The sequence below is a fragment of the Bufo bufo genome, chromosome 2, assembly GCF_905171765.1.
Source record: "Bufo bufo chromosome 2, aBufBuf1.1, whole genome shotgun sequence".
Classification (NCBI taxonomy): Eukaryota; Metazoa; Chordata; class Amphibia; order Anura; family Bufonidae; genus Bufo; species Bufo bufo.
In genome coordinates, this window is record NC_053390.1 from 248,111,016 (window position 1) to 248,131,825 (window position 20,810).

A 20,810-nucleotide genomic window follows, 5' to 3' on the forward strand; every position below is an offset into this window, starting at 1 on the left:
CCCCCAATAAAGGTATATTGTATTGGAACACCAACAGACAAACTCTTGTTGACACACTAAGTATGGGCTTCATATCCAACCGCATCAAGACTGTTACCTATCCACCTCCACGCCAGGACTACACACCTATTCTCCATTCTACACACATCTGCATTTTTGGTCCACGTCGAATCCGCATTCTTTGCGTTTTGGATGTGGACCCATTTAACAGCACACCGTGTGCATCTGTATGTCCATTCTGCAGTCCCGCATTGAAGATTGAACATTTCCTATTCTTGTCCATTTTGTGGACAAGAATAGGATTTGTTACAATGGGGCCGCAAAAATAAACGGATGCACATGGAGGTCATCCGTATTTTTTGCAGATATGTGCTTTTCCCACCGCAAAATACATACGCTTGTGTGAATGCATCTTTACGCTTAGGGCTTATGCACACGAACATATTTTTTTTTTTCTCCGTCAGATCCGCATTTTGTGCGGGTCCGGTGCAGACCCATTCTCTTCAATGGAGCAACAAAGGATGCAGAGAGCACAACGTGTGCTGTCTGCATCTGTATGTCCGTTCCCTTACACCCACAAAAAAAAGAAAAAAAAAAAAAGAAGAAGAGCACATGTCCTATGCTTGTCCGTTTTATGGACAAAGATGTTCTGTAGAGGGCAGGATGTTCCATTCAGCAAAATGCGGAACAGACATGGCCGGTATCTGGGTTTTGCAGATCGCAAAACAGGCTACAGTCTTGTGCATGAGCCTATATGTTGATTTGAGAATACGGACTGCTCCGTACACCAGCATGCTTGCCAAGTCACATGCAAGGCTGGATTAAAGGACTTTTACTGTACATGATGGAGCAATGACCAGGTCCACCTCTCTGAATTCCCAAGGAGTTGGGAGAAAGAATTGCCTTTGTTTTGTGCTCAGAGTGCGCCTGCCAAGCACAAATCACATGCAGCCCGGTGTCTGGCATACACAGCATTGTGAGAAAGATTTTATGGTTTCCTTTCAGATCTGGAAAGAAAAGGGTAACGGAAGCAAGGTTTAAGGGAGTTCCTGAATGGAGAAAGAAGGAAAACCCAAAACACCAGGTACACCTAGGTAGTGTATAGCAACAGGTTGTTCTTGTGGAAAGTGGGATCAGAAAATCCCAATACATGAACTACTAAAGTGTCATATTATGAGAAAGGAGTACAAATTGGGAAAAAGGAGGGGATTTTTCAACAGTGCCGATGGGATGGGTTCTGGCTGTGGGTGCAGCATGAGGTATGTGCTTAAAAATGCTGGAGCAGTAAAAACAAATGTCTGTAAAATAATCAATGCTTTTCACACTGGCACAAAGCTTTCCATCAGTTCTGACCTGCTGGATGGGTGTTCCAATTCTGGAAGAAAACATTCTGTCTTAAAGGGATTGTCCAGCTTAAGGAACCCATTTTCATGTACCCTAACAAGGAAGTTCTGAATTAATAGAATGTAGTTGCCTCATCCGGCACAAATTCCAGCTGTCAGCCGAAATACAAACATTGTCTTGTTGGAGGTAGGTTACATAGATTCCATCATTTCATTCATTTAAATGCGGAATGTGTAATGTAGAATTTGCCCAATGGGGCCGCTATCTATAACACATTACAGTAAATCACTGGAGTCCCAGCAGTTGTGACCATCTTATGGTTAGAGAACCTTTTTAACAATCAGGGATTCTTTGAAGTTGACAACTCTTCTAAGGGCTCATGCACACGACAGTATTTTGCGTTCAGTATACTGGCCATTTTTTTTAGTTCAGTATGCGGTACATATACTGAACCATTCATTTCAATGGTTCAGCAAAAAATACTGAAGTGTCTCCGTGTGCATTCCGTTTCAGTATTTCCGTACCGTGAAAAGATAGAACATGTCCTATTCTTGTCCGCAAATCACGGTGCTTGGCTCCATTCAACTCAATGGGTCCGCAAAAAAAACGGAACACCTACGGAAATGCATCCGTATGTCTTCCATATCCGTTTCGTTTTTGCCGAATTATCTATTGAAAATGTTATGCCCAACCCAATTTTTTCTATGTAATTACTGTATACGGCATAACGGAAAGGAAACAAAAAACGGAACAACGGATCCGTAAAAAACGGACCACAAAACACTGAAAAAGCCATACGGTCCTGTGCATGAGCCCTAAGGCTGTGTTCACACAGTCTCTTCTTCATATTCAGCATATGCATCATCAACACTCCCAATGCACACACTGAATATATCCATAGGCCCCCATGCATCCAGCATATACCAACCTTTGGACTGCTATGTGCTGTTGTTACACTAATACCCAGCATGTTAGAGCATGCCTCTGGCAGAGAAAAAATAGGCTTCCGTAGGCAGGGAGGCCATTACTAGGCCTCCCACTGCCATAAGAACACCACAATCACTTCACAGAGGGACCAGTGGGTTTGTCAGACAAACCCCTAAAATGCTGCAATCACTATTTACCATGGCACCTAAGGGGTTAAGCGGCTGGGTTCAATTTTAGCGCTAATCCCATCTATGACAGGTGATTTTGCAGACACCGCTTCTGAACCTGCGCAATCCCAGTGGTGTGACCGCATATCAAGACAAGCAAACTACCTTGGTATCTAGTTACGTCAAGGTGCACTTAAGGATATTGATAAATTTTGATAAAACCTGTTATCCAATCCCTATAATGACCCCCAGAATAGCCCTCCTCTAGAGCATACTTACATGCTCCCTGGCACCCGCGTCCCTCCGGGTCCCTGAACGGCTGCCACTGCCTCTCCCCGTCGCGCGGATGAAAACATCCAGCGACAGGGGGAGCAGCAGGCTGCTACGGTGACCAGCCTCCCTAGCATCGCAGGTGACGCTAGTCAGGCTGGTCATCGTCACAGCCTGCTAATGCCTGCTTCCCCGGTCGCGAGACGGGGAGATGCAGCTGTGGCTGTGCAGGGATCTGGAGGGACGCGGGTGCCGGGGAGCATGTAATTATGCTCTAGAGGAGGGACCCGTGCATTCTGGGGGTCATTATAGGGATTGGATAACCCCTTTAACTCTTCCATTTTACGAATGGACGAGTACTCACTCTTCTCTTCAGCCTCTCTCTTTCCTTCAAAGTCAAGGTGTCTGCTTTAGCGATGACTGGGACTATGTTGACCTTCCCATGAAGTGCTTTCATGAATTCCACATCCAATGGCTTCAATCTGAAAAAGAGAACAGGGCAGGTGTGAGTAACATGTTCTGTCAAATATAACTGGAAATGTACGGGGTTTCACCAGAATATTAGCTTTTTTGCCCTAGCAAGCCTGATCCCATCACCACTTCACTGGTTGTCCTACCTCTGACCATTTTTAGTAGGTATTAGCCCTGCTGTCCTGGAAATGCTTTAGCCCAGTCGTATTACCATTACAAATTGTCCCTAGTCATAGTCGCTCAGATCTCTATGCCTGTCCATTGCCCCTGCTTCCAACACATCATACCTCTAGTGTTATTCACCCCACCATTTAGTGATTTTGATGTTATGGCTGCTCTGTGTACATTAAAATAATTTCCCAGCTTGTTCAAGTCATTTCGGAAGCGTAAACTGGTGTAGGCAACGTATCAATGGTCTTTGTTTAACACAATTTAGATTAAATCCACTTTCTATAATAAGGGGTTAACCTGCAGACAGGTCAGTGGCGGCTCCAAGCATTATCTACATACCCTCTAATACACAGTATAGAAAGATTACCTTGCTGCTAAGCTGCTTGTTAGAAAGAAGATACAGCAGACGGCCATATCACAACGGCCAACCCACATTTAAAAAAAACTACCAGATTTAATATCACTGGCCTTGACAGTACACCCCTCACATTTTTGTAAATATTTTATTACCGTATATCTTTTCATGGGACAACACTGAAGATTGTACAGCTTGTATAACAGTGTATATTTGGTGTGCACTCAAAATAACTCCACACACGGCAATTCATGTCTATACCTCTGGCATCAAAAGTGAGTACACCCCTAATTGAAAATGACCAAATTGTGCCTAATGTGAATATTTTATGTGGCCACCATTACTTTCCAGCACTGCCTTAACTCTCTTGGGCATGGAGTTCACGAGAGCTTCACAGGTTGCCATTGGAATCCTCTTCCACTCCTCCATGATGACATCACGGAGCTGGTGCATATTAGAGACCTTGCACTCCTCCACCTTCCATTTGAGGAGGCCCCACAGATGCTCAAAAGGGTTTAGGTCTGGAGACATGCCTGGCCAGTCCAGCATCTTTACCCTCAGTTTCTTTAGCAAGGCAGTGGTGGTCTGAGTGGTGTGATTTGGGGTCATCATGTTGGAATACTGCCCTGCAGCCCAGTTTCCGAAGGGAAGGGTGGGATCATGCTCTGCTTCAGTATGTCACAGTACATGTTGGCATTCATGGTTCCCTCAATGAACTGTAGCTCCCCACAACTGGCAGCTCTAATGCATCCCCAAACCATGACACTCCCACCACGCTTGACTGTAGGCAAGACATACTTGTCTTTGTAGTCCTCACCTGGTTGCCCCAAACACGTTTGACACCATCTGAACCAAATAAGCTTATCTTGGTCTCATCAGACCACAGACCTGGTTCCAATAATCCATGTCTTTAGTCTGCTTGTCTTCAGCAAACTGTGGGCTTTTATCTTTAGAAGAGGCTTCATTCTGGGACGGCAGCTATGCAGACCAGTTTGATGCAGTGTGCAGCGTATGGTCTGAGCACTGACCCACCCATTAAACCTCTGCAGCCATGCTGACAGCACTTATACGTCTATTTTGAAAAGAACATCTGGATATGACGCGGAGCACGTGCACTCAACTTCTTTGTGCGGCCATAGCGAGGCCTGTTCTCAGTGAAATCTGTCTTGTTAAACCGCTGTATGGTCTTGGCCACCGTGCTGCAGCTAAGGTTCAGGGTGTTGACAATCTTCTTATGGCCTCGGCCATCTTTTTTTCAGATCCTCAGAGAGTTCATTGTCATGAGGTGCCATGTTGAACTTCCAGTGACCAGTATGAGAGAGCGTGAGAGCAATAACACCAAATTTAACACATCTGCTCCCTTGTAACACTGACGAGTCACATGACATCGGGGAGGGAAAATGGCTAATTGGGCACAATTTGGCCATTTTCACTTAGGGGTGTACTCACTTTTGTTGTCAGTGGTTTATTAATGGCCATTAATGGCTGTGTGGAGTTATTTTGAGGTCACAACAAATTTACACTGTTATACAAGCTGTACACTGACTACTTCACATTGTGTCAAAGTGTCATATCTTCAGTGTTGTCCCAGGGAAAGATATCAAATATTTACAAAAATGTGAGGGGTGTACTCACTTTTGTGAGATACTGTAGATAGATTTTCCAGAATTAAAGGGGTTCTTGCGTCTGCATCAACATCCTTCACAATACTCATTTATGAAGGTAACTTGTAATGTTGTAATGTATTTCTTTTACCTATTATATTGCTCCTATCGTCTGTTCTGGGCTGTGATCACATGACCGTGTACTTGCATCCTGTGATGTCATGTCCATGGGCGTGTCAAAGCAGAAACAGGGGCAGTGATAGGGGAGTGTGTATGTAACTTGCTGGGTGGGAGGAGCTATGTATTGTTAGGGGCACTGCTGGAGCTGTGTCAGAGAAAGGAGAAATGCATCACGGGTTTGGTTCTAGGCTCTAGATGACTACACTTAACCCTTAGAGGACCAGGGGATTTTCAATTTTTGCGTTTGTGTTTCACTCCCTGCAGCCCCAGAGTCATAACTTTTTTATTTTTCCGTTCACATAGTCTTATGAAGGCTTATTTTTTGCGGGACAAGTTGTACTTTCTAATGGCACCCTTTTACGGTTGCATACAATGTAGTGGGAAGCAAGAAAAAAATAAATCCAAATGGGGTGGAATTACAAAAAATAAAAAATAAAATAAAAAATAAAGCAATTCACCCTTTTTTATACGGCATTCACTATGTGGTAAAATTGACCTGTTAACCTTTATTCTCCAGGTCAGTATGACGACAATGATACCACACTTGTATAGTTTTTCTTGTGTTTTAATACAAAAAAATAAAATAAAATAAATAATAATATACACTGCTCAAAAAAATAAAAGGGAACACAAAAATAACATCCTAGATCTGAGTTAATTAAATATTCCTCTGAAATACTTTGTTCTTTACATAGTTGAATGTGCTGACAACAAAATCACACAAAAATAAAAAAATGGAAATCAAATTTTTTAACCCATGGAGGTCTGGATTTGGAGTCACACTCAAAATTAAAGTGGAAAAACACACTACAGGCTGATCCAACTTTTATGTAATGTCCTTAAAACAAGTCAAAATGAGGCTCAGTAGTGTGTGTGTGGCCTCCACGTGCCTGTATGACCTCCCTACAACGCCTGTGCATGCTCCTGATGAGGTGGCGGACGGTCTCCTGAGGGATATCCTCCCAGACCTGGACTAAAGCATCTGCCAACTCCTGGACAGTCTGTGGTGCAACGTGACGTTGGTGGATAGAGCGAGACATGATGTCCCAGATGTGCTCAATTGGATTCTGGGGAACGGGCGGGCCAGTCCATAGCATCAATGCCTTCGTCTTGCAGGAACTGCTGACACACTCCAGCCACATGAGGTCTAGCATTGTCTTGCATTAGGAGGAACCCAGGGCCAACCACACCAGCATATGGTCTCACAAGGGGTCCGAGGATCTCATCTCGGTACCTAATGGCAGTCAGGCTACCTCTGGCGAGCACATGGAGGGCTGTGCGGCCCTCCAAAGAAATGCCACCCCACACCATTACTGACCCAATGCCAAACCGGTCATGCTGGAGGATGTTGCAGGCAGCAGAACGTTCTCCACACTCTGTCACGTCTGTCACATGTGCTCAGTGTGAACCTGCTTTCATCTGTGAAGAGCACAGGGCGCCAGTGGCGAATTTGCCAATCTTGGTGTTCTCTGGCAAATGACAAACGTCCTGCACGGTGTTGGGCTGTAAGCACAACCCCCACCTGTGGACGTCGGGCCCTCTTATCACCCTCATGGAGTCTGTTTCTGACCGTTTGAGCAGACACATGCACATTTGTGGCCTGCTGGAGATCATTTTGCAGGGCTCTGGCAGTGCTCCTCCTGTTCCTCCTTGCACAAAGGCGGAGGTAGCAGTCCTGCTGCTGGGTTGTTGGCCTCCTCCACGTCTCCTGATGTACTGGCCTGTCTCCTGGTAGCGCGTCCATGCTCTGGACACTACGCTGACAGACACAGCAAACCTTCTTGCCACAGCTCGCATTGATGTGCCACCCTGGATAAGCTGCACTACCTGAGCCACTTGTGTGGGTTGGAGACTCCGTCTCATGCTACCACTAGAGTGAAAGCACTGCCAGCATTCAAAAGTGACCAAAACATCAGCCAGGAAGCATAGGAACTGAGAAGTGGTCTGTGGTCACCACCTGCAGAACCACTCCTTTATTGGGGTTGTCTTGCTAATTGCCTATAATTTCCACCTGTTGTCTATCCCATTTGCACAACAGCATGTGAAATTGATTGTCACTCAGTGTTGCTTCCTATGTGGACAGTTTGATTTCACAGAAGTGTGATTGACTTGGAGTTACATTGTGTTGTTTAAGTGTTCCCTTTATTTTTTTTGAGCAGTATATATATATATATATATATATATATACAGACCAAAAGTTTGGACACACCTTCTCATTCAAAGAGTTTTCTTTATTTTCATGACTATGAAGGCATCAAAACTATGAATTAACACATGTGGAATTATATACATAACAAACAAGTGTGAAACAACTGAAAATATGTCATATTCTAGTTCTTCAAAGTAGCCACCTTTTGCTTTGATTACTGCTTTGCACACTCTTGGCATTCTCTTGATGAGCTTCAAGAGGTAGTCCCCTGAAATGGTCTTCCAACAGTCTTGAAGGAGTTCCCAGAGATGCTTAGCACTTGTTGGCCCTTTTGCCTTCACTCTGCGGTCCAGCTCACCCCAAACCATCTCGATTGGGTTCAGGTCCGGTGACTGTGGAGGTCAGGTCATCTGGCGCAGAACCCAATCACTCTCCTTCATGGTCAAATAGCCCTTACTTTCAAAGTTTTCCCAATTTTTCGGCTGACTGACTGACCTTCATTTCTTAAAGTAATGATGGCCACTCGTTTTTCTTTACTTTGAATTTGTATTATGGCAAGAAAAAAGCAGCTAACAGTCTATTCAGTAGGACTATCAGCTGTGTATCCACCTGACTTCTCCTCAACACAACTGATGGTCCTAACCCCATTTATAAGGCAAGAAATCCCACTTATTAAACCTGACAGGGCACACCTGTGAAGTGAAAACCATTTCAGGGGACTACCTCTTGAAGCTCATCAAGAGAATGCCAAGAGTGTGCAAAGCAGTAAACAAAGCAAAAGGTGGCTACTTTGAAGAACCTAGAATATGACATATTTTCAGTTGTTTCACACTTGTTTGTTATATATATATACAGTGGGATGCAAAAGTTTGGGCAACCTTGTTAATCGTCATGATTTTCCTGTATAAATCGTTGGTTGTTACGATAAAAAATGTCAGTTAAATATATCATATAGGAGTCACACACAGTGATATTTGAGAAGTGAAATGAAGTTTATTGGATTTACAGAAAGTGTGCTATAATTGTTTAAACAAAATTAGGCAGGTGCATAAATTTGGGCACCACAAAAAAGAAATGAAATCAATATTTAAATCAATATTTAGTAGATCCTCCTTTTGCAGAAATTACAGCCTCTAAACGCTTCCTGTAGGTTCCAATGAGAGTCTGGATTCTGGTTGAAGGTATTTTGGACCATTCCTCTTTACAAAACATCTTTAGTTCATTCAGGTTTGATGGCTTCCGAGCATGGACAGCTCTCTTTAAGTCACACCACAGATTTTCAATTATATTCAGGTCTAGGGACTGAGATGGCCATTCCAGAACGTTGTACTTGTTCCTCTGCATAAATGCCTTAGTGGATTTTGAGCAGTGTTTAGGATCGTTGTCTTGTTGAAAGATCCAGCCCCGGCGCAGCTTCAGCTTTGTCACTGATTCCTGGACATTGGTCTCCAGAATCTGCTGATACTGAGTGGAATCCATGCGTCCCTCAACTTTGACAAGATTCCCAGTCCCTGCACTGGCCACACAGTCCCCAGCATGATGGAACCACCACCATATTTTACTGTAGGTAGCAGGTGTTTTTCTTGGAATGCTGTGTTCTTTTTCCTCCATGCATAACGCCCCTTGTTATGGCCAAATAACTCAATTTTAGTTTTATCAGTCCACAGCACCTTATTCCAAAATGAAGCTGGCTTGTCCAAATGTGCCTTAGCCCACCTCAAGCGGCACTTTTTGTGCTGTGGGCGGAGAAAAGGCTTCCTCTGCATCACTCTCGCATATAGTATCTCATTGTGTAAAGTGCTCAGAATGGTTGAACGATGCACAGTGACTCCATCTGCAGCAAGATGATGTTGTAGGTCTTTGGTGCTGGTCTGTGGGTTGACTCTGACTGTTCTCACCATTTGTCGCTTCTGTCTATCCGAGATTTTTCTTGGTCTGCCACTTCGAGCCTTAACTTGAACTGAGCCTGTGGTCTTCCATTTCCTCAATATGTTCCTATCTGTGGAAACAGACAGCTGAAATCTCTGAGACAGCTTTCTGTATCCTTCCCCTAAACCATGATGGTGAACAATCTTTGTCTTCAGGTCATTTGAGAGTTGTTTTAAGACCCCCATGTTGCTACTCTTCAGAGAAAATTAAGAGGAGGGAAACTTACAATTGACCCCCTTAAATACTCTTTCTCATAATTGGATTCACCTGTGTATGTAGGTCAGGGGTCACTGAGCTTACCAAGCCAATTTGAGTTCCAATAATTACTTCTAAAGGTTTTGGAATCAATAAAATGACAACAGTGCCCAAATTTATGCACCTGCCTAATTTTGTTTAAACAATTATAGCACACTTTCTGTAAATCCAATAAACTTCATTTCACTTCTCAAATATCACTGTGTGTGTCTCCTATATGATATATTTAACTGACATTTTTTATCGTAACAACCAACGATTTATACAGGAAAATCATGACGATTAACAAGGTTGCCCAAACTTTCGCATCCCACTGTATAATTCCACATGTGTTAATTCATAGTTTTGATGCCTTCAGTGTGAATCTACAATTTTCATAGTCATGAAAATAAAGAAAACTCTTTGAATGAGAAGGTGTGTCCAAACTTTTGGTCTGTAATATATATATATATATATATCCTTGAAAAAAAAAAAAAAAAAAACATATTCTGACCCCAATAACGTTTTGCAGTTATGCGTACGGAGCTGTGTGAGGGCTCATTATTTGCAGAGAGATACTTTTCAGTGATACCATATTGAAGTGTGTGTGACTTTTTGATAAATTTTTAGGAGGTGAAGTGACTGTTTTAATTTTTTTCCGCTACGCCATTTGCTGTATGGGATTAATTGTTATATTTAAATAGTAGGGGCGTTTTTGCACGCGGCAATGCCCATGATGTTGATTTTTTTTTATTGGTTAAGTATTTTAATTTTGGGGAAAGGGAGATGATTTGAACTGTTCTGGACTGCTCCGATGGCGTGGTCACATTTGACCATGGCAGTTGAGAGGTGAAATGCATGCGATCAGCCTTATGGCCTTGTTTGAAACAACAGAAACCCAGTGGCTATGGCACCCGCGAGCAGGTGCCATGTTTAAAGACGCGACTTTCGCCGTACATATACGACAGAGGTCGTAGAGGGGTTAAGGCCACGGTTACAATGGCAAATAGAACTATTAACTTATAATTGTAGCATGCTGTTGTAAAAATGCTCATTATTGATGGTAAGACTGGTAATGTTCACTTGTACCAACATTTCACTGAATGCATGGCTACCTAGTACATGGCTCTTTCAAGGAATAATGAGTTTCCTTGGGCAAGTTTCACCCTGATAGATATGTTCTTTAGATCCACAGCAACAACGAGGAACTGTAGATGGGCTACTTAACCCCTTCACCACCAAGCCACTTTTCACCTTAAGGTTTCTTGCACACGACCATATGTATTTTGCAGTCCGAAAAAAAAACGGATCCGCAAAAAATACGGATGACATCCGTGTGCATTCCGTATTTTGCGGAACGGAACAGCTGGTCCTTCATAGAACAGTACTTTCCTTGTCCGTAATGCGGACAATAATAGGACATGTCCTATTTTTTTTGCGGAATGGAAATACGGACATACGGAAACGGAATGCACACGGAGTAACTTCCATTTTTTTTGCGGACCGTATGCGGAACTATTATGAATGGGTCCGCCAAAAAACGGAACGGACACGGAAAGAAAATATGTTTGTGTGCAAGAAGCCTAAATCCCAGGCCGATTTTTGCAAATCTGACATATGTCACTTTATGTGCTAATAACTTTGGAACGCTTTTACTTATCCAAACCATTCTGAGATTGTTTACTCGTGACACATTGTACTTCATGACAGTGGTAAATTTGGATCGATATATTTCACCTTTATTTATAAAATATTCCAAAATTTACAAAAAAAAATTAAAAATTCTTAATTTTCTAAATTTGAATTTCTCTACTTTTAAGGCTACATGCACACGACCGTATGTGTTTTGCGGTCTGCATATTGCAGATCCGCAAAAAAAAACTGAATTAGTCTTACCGGTAATTCTGTTTCCATGAGATCATCACGACGGCATACAAGGAGATTGACCCCTGACCTCTGTAGGGGCAGGAACAGAGAAAGGTTAAATACCCTCCTCCCACCACCAACACCAGTGTTTCCAAAATCATACAGAGCAACCCGGTGGTGGAAAACAGTGAAAAAAAGGTATTACCTTCTAGAGACCTACTAGGTCAAAAACGATTTAAATCATAGGGAGGGAATAACGTGCCGTCGTGATGATCTCATGGAAACAGAATTACCGGTAAGACTAATTCCGGTTTTTCCATAGCATCATCACGACGGCATACAAGGAGATATAAAAAATATATCAGTTAAGGGGGGGCTACAGCCTGGAGGACTTTCCGCCCGAAGGACAGATCAGAAGATCTGGAAAGATCCAGGCGATAGTGCTTTATAAATGTATGAATGCTGGACCAAGTGGCAGCACGACAGATTTCCTCCAGAGAAGCCCCAGCTCTCTCTGCCTGAGAGGAAGACATGGCCCGAGTGGAATGGGCCCTAATGTTGACTGGACATGTAAGATTTTGTATTTGGTAACAAAGACTAATGGCTTCTTTCAGCCATCTAGCTATAGAGGACCGGGAGGCTTTTTGGCCCTTAAATCTTCCTCCAAAAAGGACTAGTAGATTGTCAGATTTCCTAAACTTTCCCGTCACCGCGATATAGTTTAGGACTGCCCGTCTAACGTCCAGAGAGTGAAACGCCGATTCTTTGTCATTAGAAAATTGGATACGACTTTGGGGAGAAAACCAGGATCCAGACGGAGAATAATTCTATCATCTAGAATACGGAGGTAGGGTTCCCTGATTGATAGGGCTTGTAATTCCCCTACTTTGCGGGCCGAAGTTATCGCAATTAAGAAGGCCGTTTTCAAGGACCATAAATTTCATTGGACAGTCAGACATGGGTTCAAAGGGTGGTAAAGTAAGGCCTGTAAGAACGATGTTCAGATCCCAGGAAGGGACACGGGCGGTGATCGTTGGGTGGAGCCTCGTCGCTGCCTTAATGAATCTTTTGATCCAACGATGGCCGGCTATATCTTGGTCAAAGAAACAACCTAGGGCTGAGATTTGGACCTTCAAGGTAGAGAGTCTAAGTCCCAGGTCCAGACCTTGCTGTAGGAAATCCAGTATTCTTTGGATGTTGGGTTTACGCAAATGTGGCGATTCGTCCCCACTCCAGGAACAAAAACGTTTCCAGATCTTAAGGTAAATTGCTGACGTTACCTTCTTTCTGGAGGCTTTCAAAGTAGCAATAACTTCGTCTGACAGGCCCTGAAGCTTCAGGGTTTGGGACTCGGGATCCAAGCCGCCAATTTCAGAAACTGCGGGTTTGGGTGTAGAACTGGACCCTGCTGGAGTAGATCCCCCGCACAGGAAGGAGCCATGGATCTTGTAGGGAAAATTTTTGGAGAGATGAGAACCAGCTTCTCTTTGGCCATAGGGGAGCGATCACGATCACCGTGGCCTTGTCATGGAGAATTTTTTGTACCACCTTCAGAATTAGAGGAAGTGGAGGGAAGGATTAGCACAGATTCCAATGCCAACGAATGGCGAAGGCGTCTAAGGCATGAGGTCTGTCCCTCATGCCTTTTTAAACATCAGAGGTCAAGACCTTAACTCACACAGCTATGAGCTGTAGTACCGCCGTCTCCGCAGAGAGGCAGGATAGCGTCATGCGGAGGGAGGACTGGGCTGAGCAAGAGATGGAGGATATCCTGTCCAGGGGAAGAGCACAAGAGACAGGCGACGAAAAAAAGGTTGAATGGCTCATCTGACAGGACCCCAGTGGGGCCTGAGAAAAAAGTTATGGCAAACTAAGGGGAAGACTTATCCCCACACCTGCTTTAGCTTAGCAGCCAGGTCTGATAACGCCCATTTGTATCTGTCACATCAAAGGCATGGCATTTACTCATACAGCAGAAAGCTGTATTAATGGGCAGCAGAAGAGGACCACCGGCGGCTTTTTACGCCATTCTCCTGATTTGAGAAGAGCAGGGAAGTCGCGCGAGAGTTCGGAACTGCACGGCCGAACACAGCAAGAGGAAGTGCCAGAGCAGAACAGAGGCTCCGCCCCCCCGGTCGCGTCATAATGGTGCGAAAAGAACGCGCGCACGCGCCGTATGAAAAAATTGACCCATCGTTACCAGGGCCCCTTTACATGTATCGGGGGCTAATGTCCCTGGGTTAAGAAGGGAAGAGCCAGCGCAGCCGCGGTGAGTACCACTGCCGAACTCTGTGGTGCGTCCCTGCTCAGGAGAAAAAAAGAGCGATGCCGGCAAGTGCCGCGCATAGCCTGCCAGATGCCTTTGAGCCTGCCTTAAAGGCAGGCAATATGTGCCCCTAATAAAGAGCCCAACGTGCCCCCAGAAGGATTCCTATCTCTGCTTCACCCAGGCAGCTTCAGGGGAATGAGAATGGTGGAGGGGGAAGGGGTAAGGCAGGGATGCAGGTAATACTTATCTGCTCCTACAGATCTTCTCCCTCGACTCCAGAACCAGCAGGGATGCACCTCTTCAGGCTTCTGACTCCTTGCCCAGGAGTGCAGTGCTCTGGTGGAGGGTGGCAGCAGGTGACCCAGTGGCTGGTGGGAAACCGGAGCTGCAGGTCGAGCCCGGATCCACTTGTCTTCTTTGGGGGCAATGGAGGCAGCCAGGCAGCGTCCAAGGACGGCGGCAGGCACTCCACGGGGGACCAGGAAGGCGCCATGCCGACCTGTGTCCCCATCTAGAAAGAAAATAACAAAAAGGAGTAGAGATAGTGATCGTGTCAACCTCCTTCACCGGACACTAAGCAAAGACTGAGTTCCTCCTGGTGGAGTCGGGGGGTATAGCCCGAGGAGGAGGAGCTCTTTCATTTGCATAGTGTCCCTCCTACTAATACCTCAAGCTATACCCATGGTCTGTGTCCCCCAATGGAAAAAAGCACGAGAAAAACCTCAGGTTCGAATTGATTTGAGACTTTCGCTGACTAGAAGGAAATCGTCCAAATAATGGATTATCATAAGTCCCTGTCTTCGGGCAAAGGCGACCATCTCTACCACTACTTTGGTAAATATTCTTGGCGCAGATGAAATCCCGAAGGGAAGGGCCCTGAACTGGTAGTGATGGACGTTCCCTGATATATCCTGGATTGCAAACCGGAGAAAACTCTGAGTCGGTGTGAATGGGAATGTGGTAATAAGCGTCTTGTAGGTCTATTGTGCACATGAAGACGTCTTTGCTTAGCAGAGGGATTGTAGATGCTAGGGTCTCCATCCTGAATTTCTGATAACGGATGAACCTGTTTAGTGGTTTCAGGTTTATGATAGTCCGAAAAGTGCCTTCTTTCTTCCTGATTAGAAATAGAGTTGAATAGAAACCCCTGCCTCTTTCTGGAGGCGGGACCGGTGAGATTACATTCATTAGGTGAAGTTTCTGGACTCCTTGCCAAAGGTTCATTTGGAACCGTGTCAGTGAAAATTTGTTTGGGGGTCTTGAAGACCACTCTATTTGGTAGCCTGCCCCGACTACCTTGGAAATCCAGGGGTTCTGGGAGATGGATTCCCATGACCCCAGGAATCTTGAGAGTCTTCCCCCCACCCCGACGTCATTGCTTATCGGAGGATTTTGGGTGGGAGAAGGATTGGCCTCTTCCTCTTCCCCCTTTTGGATAGCTCCAACGTCCTGATTTCCCTTTCCCCCTGTAGCTTTTTTCTTGACCCGAGGAGGGGCGAAAAGGATACCGGCGTCTGGAGGGGCGATCTTCCGGAAACCCCTTCTTTCTGTCCGCGGCCTTCTCTAGAATTTTATCTAGCACCGGGCCAAACACATATTCTCCAGAAAAGGGTATGGAACAAAGCTTTAATTTAGACGTCTTGTCCCCTGACCAGCACTTCATCCAGAGGGCTCTCCTGGCTGCATTGGAAAGTGCCGTGTCTCTGGCAGAGAATCGGACTGATTCAGCAGAGGCATCCGCCAGGAAGGCCGTGGCGGATTTTAAAAGAGGGAGAGAACTAAGAATTTGTTCCCTAGATGTTCTATCTTTAATATGAGTTTCTAATTCTCCCAACCAAAGATACATGGATCGGGCGACTGAGGTATCCGCAATATTGGTCTTAATATTGAACATGGACGCCTCCCAGGATTTCCTGAGAAGACTGTCCGCTTTACGATCCATTGAATCTTTAAGTTGGGAGGTATCTTCAAATGGGAGAGATGTTTTCTTGTTCACTTTGGCCACCTGTACATCGATCTTGGGAATTTCATTGAAAATTTTAGATTCCTCTGGATCAAATAGCAACCTACTTTTGAACGCAGCCGGGACTCCCAGTCGTCTTTCTGGATCTGCCCACTCATCAAGGACCATATCCCTAATACTCTCGTTAATGGGGAACACACGAGTTTTCTTGACTCTTAGGCCCCCGAACATTTCTTCTTGTACTGAATGGGTATGTTGCACTTCCTCCACGCCCATGGTCGACCTTACTGCCTTTAATAGGTCGGACATTTCTTCTGTAGAAAAGTAATATCTACGACCGTCATCCACTGAGTCTGTATCAGAGACTCTCTCCCCCTCTTCCCATGACCTAACGGAGTGGGCACTTTCATCCGCCATAACTTCTAGGTCCGAAGGGGATGGAGACCTAGCCCGCTTCCTCTTAGGTTGCGGCAAGTCGGGGGGGATTAGTGGACAGGTGGGCCAGGGATGAACGGATCTCTTCCTGAATCATGGTTTTTAATTCCTCTTTTAAAGAGGGTGCTTCATCCCGTACAATATTGGAAATACAAAGCTTGCACAACTTTTTGGGGTAGTAGTCAGGAAGTCTACTATTGCAGGAGATACATTTGAGTGTTTTTTTGATTTTTTTCGGGGCTTCTTTAGCCTAAAAGAGAGGAGAAGGCAAGGCATCAGGGTATGACCACTAGAGGGAGAGAGAGAGAGCAAGAGGGGGTCAGCAGAAGCGAGCTAGCTGCCAGCTGGAAATAACTTCCTCTCTCTCTTTCTCCCCTTTCCCCTATTACAGCAGGAGAGGGGGATCAACAGACTCCCTGACCTGCACATATAATACCCCCGAAGGAAACTCACAGTTGGTAGCAGCGCCGGTGGCTCAGCTCTAGGGGATCGCTCAGATGCCGACATCGTCCTTTCTGCAGGCAAGGGTTCTGCACCAGTGGGGACCGATCCTGGGAGCGTTCAGACACGGGCGGCAATCAGCGTTCATGCCCCGGTTTTAAGCTGGGCTCCACGCTGCCGCCGCGACGTCACTTCCGGGTCGCCGGCCGTGACGTCATAAACATGCGCTCCATGCGCTGGCGCGCACCCAGCTGTCGCCTGAGTAGACTAGGAGGGAGTCTGCGCCAGGGAACAGGCCCCGGAATAACCAGGACGAGATAGAGCCCTGCCCAGCGTTAGTACTTGGACCGCGGGAGGGCAGGGGGACGCCATGCTGGATGCCGGCGTTTTTCCAAAGGTAACGGAAAGAAGAAAAAATAAACAGATTCCATTTCCTTAGCTTCATCTCCCTGCATACAGGGAGACCTTTCTCTGCCCTGTCCTCTGTAGGGACAGGAAACACTGGTGTTGGTGGTGGGAGGAGGGTATTTAACCTTTCTCTGTTCCTGCCCATACAGAGGTCAGGGGTCAATCTCCTTGTATGCCGTCGTGATGATGCTATGGAAATAACATTTATATGCCATCCGTTTTTGTTTTTTTGCAGATCCATTGTAACAATGCCTAAAACGGACAAGAATAGGACATTTTCTATTTTTTTTGCAGGGCTACGGAACGGACATACTGATGCGGACAGCACACGTGTGCTGTCCGCATTTTTTGCGGACCCATTGAAATTAATAGGGCCGCATCCTATTCGCAAAAAAACACAAAAAAACAACGGAACGGACACTGAAACAAACCACGTTCGTGTGCATGTAGCCTAAGACAGATAGTAATACCTCATAAAATAGTTATCAATCAACATTCCCCATATGTCTGCTTTATGTTAGCATCATTTTGTAAATGTCATTTTATTTTTTTAGGACGTTAGAAGGCTTAGAATTTCAGAAGCTATTTTTTCAAATTTTCAACAAAATTTCCAAAACCATTTTTTTAAGCACCAATTCCGTTATAAAGTGATTTTGAGGGGCTTACGTAATAGAAACCACCCATAAATGGCCCTATTTTAGAAAGGTGTTCCACAAAAAGTAAAGGAAAATAGAGGTGAAATTTAACATTTTTATTTTTTGTCGATTTTTTATGGTAATCAATTCTTGCAACACAGCAAGGGTTAACAGCAAAATAAACCTCAATATACATTATTCTGATTCTACAGTTTACAGAAATACCCCATATGTGGCGGTAAACTGCCCTATGAACAAAGAAGAGAAATCCGGCTCACTTCAGGTGAAGTATAATAGCTTTTTATTCCAGCGATATTATACTTCACCTGAAGTGAGCCGGATTTCTCTTCTTTGTTCTTTGGATTTTCACCGCACCCAGGTGCGGCATCCGTGCACCACAGGTGATTCAACACTGCAGGTGAGAGCTGCCTTACAATTTTCTAAACTGCCCTATGGGCATGTGGCAGTGGTCAGAAGTAAAGGATCGCCATATGGATTTTGGAGGCAGATTTTGCTGGAATGGTTTTTAGGCACCATTTTGTATTTGAAGAGACCCCGACGTACCCCTACAGTGGAAACCCTCAAAAAGTGACCCCAGTTTGGAAACTACACCCCTCAAAGAATATACTAAGGGGGTACTGAGCACTTTGACCCCCTAAGCGTTTTACGGAATTTGGAAACACTTTGCTGTGAAAATGAAAAGTTTCATTTCTTCCAATAAAATGTTGCTTTAGGCCCAAATTTTTCATTTTCACAAGGGGTAACAGGAGAAAAAGCACCCCATAATTTGTTACCCATTTTCTCCTGAATAAGGCAACACCCCATAATGTGGTGGTAAACTGCTGTGGGGGCACATGGCAGGATTCAGAACAGAAGAAGCTTTTGCAGAACAGATTTTGATGGATTGGTTAATGGGCGCCACTGGTTTTTATTTTTTGAACTATCATCTTATATGGGGGCTCATTTTTTGCGGGATGAGGTGATGTTTCCATTGGTTCCATTTCGGGGATAATAAGACTATTTGATCGATTGGTAATACACTTTTTGTTAGGCGAGGTGACAAAAAAAATGGCCGTTCCGGCATATTTTTTATTTACAGTATCCACCTGAGAGGGCATCTCATGTGATATTTTTATAGAGCAGGTTGTTACGGATGTGGCGATAACAAAAATAAAAATGATGGACACATTGGGTATCGCCACATCCATAACAACCTGCTCTATAAAAATATCACATGAGATGCCCCCTCAGGTGGGTACTGTAAATAAAAAATATGCCGAAACTGCCATTTTTTTGTCACCTCGCCTAACAAAAAGTGTAATACCAAGCGATCAAAAAGATGTATGTACCTCAAAATGGTAGCAATCAAACCGTCAACTCATCTCGCAGTAAATGAGCACCTACCTAAGACAATAGCCCCAAAAAAATATGGCTCTTGGAAAATGGCAACACAAGATTTTATTGTGTTCAAAAATGCTTTTTCTGTGTAAAACTTAACAAAAATAAAAATGATGGACACATTGGGTAAGTTTTACACAGAAAAAGCATTTTTGAACACAATAAAATCTTGTGTTGCCATTTTCCGAGAGCCATATTTTTTTGGGGCTAATGTCTTAGGTAGGTGCTCATTTACTGCGGGATGAGTTGACGGTTTGATTGCTACCATTTTGAGGTACATACGTCTTTTTGATCGCTTGGTATTACACTTTTTGTGAGGCAAGGTGATCAGAAAATGGCTGTTTTGGCACTGTTCGTTTTTTTACGGCGTTCACCTGACGGGGTGTATCATGTGATATTTTTATAGAGCCGGTTGATACTAATGCAGCGATACCTAATATGTCTACTTTTCTTTTTTTCCCCATTTTTTTTAATTAATTTTGTGAAAAGGACGCTTTTTTTTTTACTTGAAACTTTTTAATTTTTTATTGTGTAAAACTTTTTTTTTTGTCCCACTCTGGGACTTGAACTTTTGGGGGTCTGATCCCCTGTACAATACATTTGTATTGTAATGCATTGGATGTAAGAGTATTACACACTGTAATATCCAGGGGGCTGGATCTCACAGGCTCACATGGAAGGCAGCCACGATGCCTAAGGAAGGCATTGGGCGGCCGTCCAAGCCATCAGGTCCCCGTCACAGCAGCGCGGGGACCCGACGGGAACTCCCTCCCTCCACAGACATCACATCTAGGGTTAATGTGCCAGCAACGGTTTCACCGATGCCGGCGCATACAGTGACTGCCGGACCCCTGCAGTTGCAGCTCCTGCGCCCGCCTGATCAGCACGCCATAGCTCTACGGCACTGGTACTGTACTGGTTAAAGGGAATGTGTAATCAGAAAATTACCTATTATTTAAATCACATTTTTACGTTTAACCATATTTTAAAATAATTTTTGATGATGTTCTCTATAGTAACAAACAAAAAACATAAAATCCTGCAGTTTTCACATTAGCAACTTCCCGACAATCACCTGCTAAATGGTCATGTGTAAAGGGACCTTAATATGGAGAATTATTTCTATTGTTGCGACATTTTAGTGAGTCAGCCATTCTGGCTTTGCTCACACTACTCAATCCAGTAAAAAGAAACCAACAAAACGCACCATAGGGGATGTATCAGGACTTTTATGGATCTAGGAACATTAGGGGTGAACACAGCCTTAATAGCACAAACATCTATTCATACAAAAATAAATAAATAAATAGGATAGAAATTCATAAAAAGAAAGTTTAGGAGAAAACTCCCTTAATAACTTACACTATATGGACAAAAGTATCGGGACACCTACACATTACACCTCAGGCGCTTTTATGACATCCTGTTCTAAACCCATAGACATTATTATGGCGCTTTGCAGCTAAATCAGCTTCCACTCATTTGGGAAGGCTTTCTACAAGTTTTAGAGCATGTCTAGGGAAATTTTTGCCTACTCATCCAGACGAACATTTGTGAGGTGAGACACTGATGTTGGACGAGAGGGCCTGGCTTA

The 20,810-nt window shown here is 44.3% G+C and overlaps 1 protein-coding gene across 5 annotated transcripts in view; it reads right to left on the bottom strand.

Moving 5' to 3' along the window:
- LOC120988694 (septin-2A) overlaps window positions 1-20,810 on the bottom strand; it is a 112,869-nt gene that overhangs the window by 52,481 nt on the left and 39,578 nt on the right. For all 5 annotated transcript variants that reach the window (XM_040416339.1, XM_040416340.1, XM_040416341.1 and 2 more), the window contains one exon: window positions 3,073-3,190. In XM_040416339.1, coding sequence (XP_040272273.1) covers window positions 3,073-3,190 — 118 coding nt within the window. The remainder of the gene's footprint in view (window positions 1-3,072; window positions 3,191-20,810) is intronic.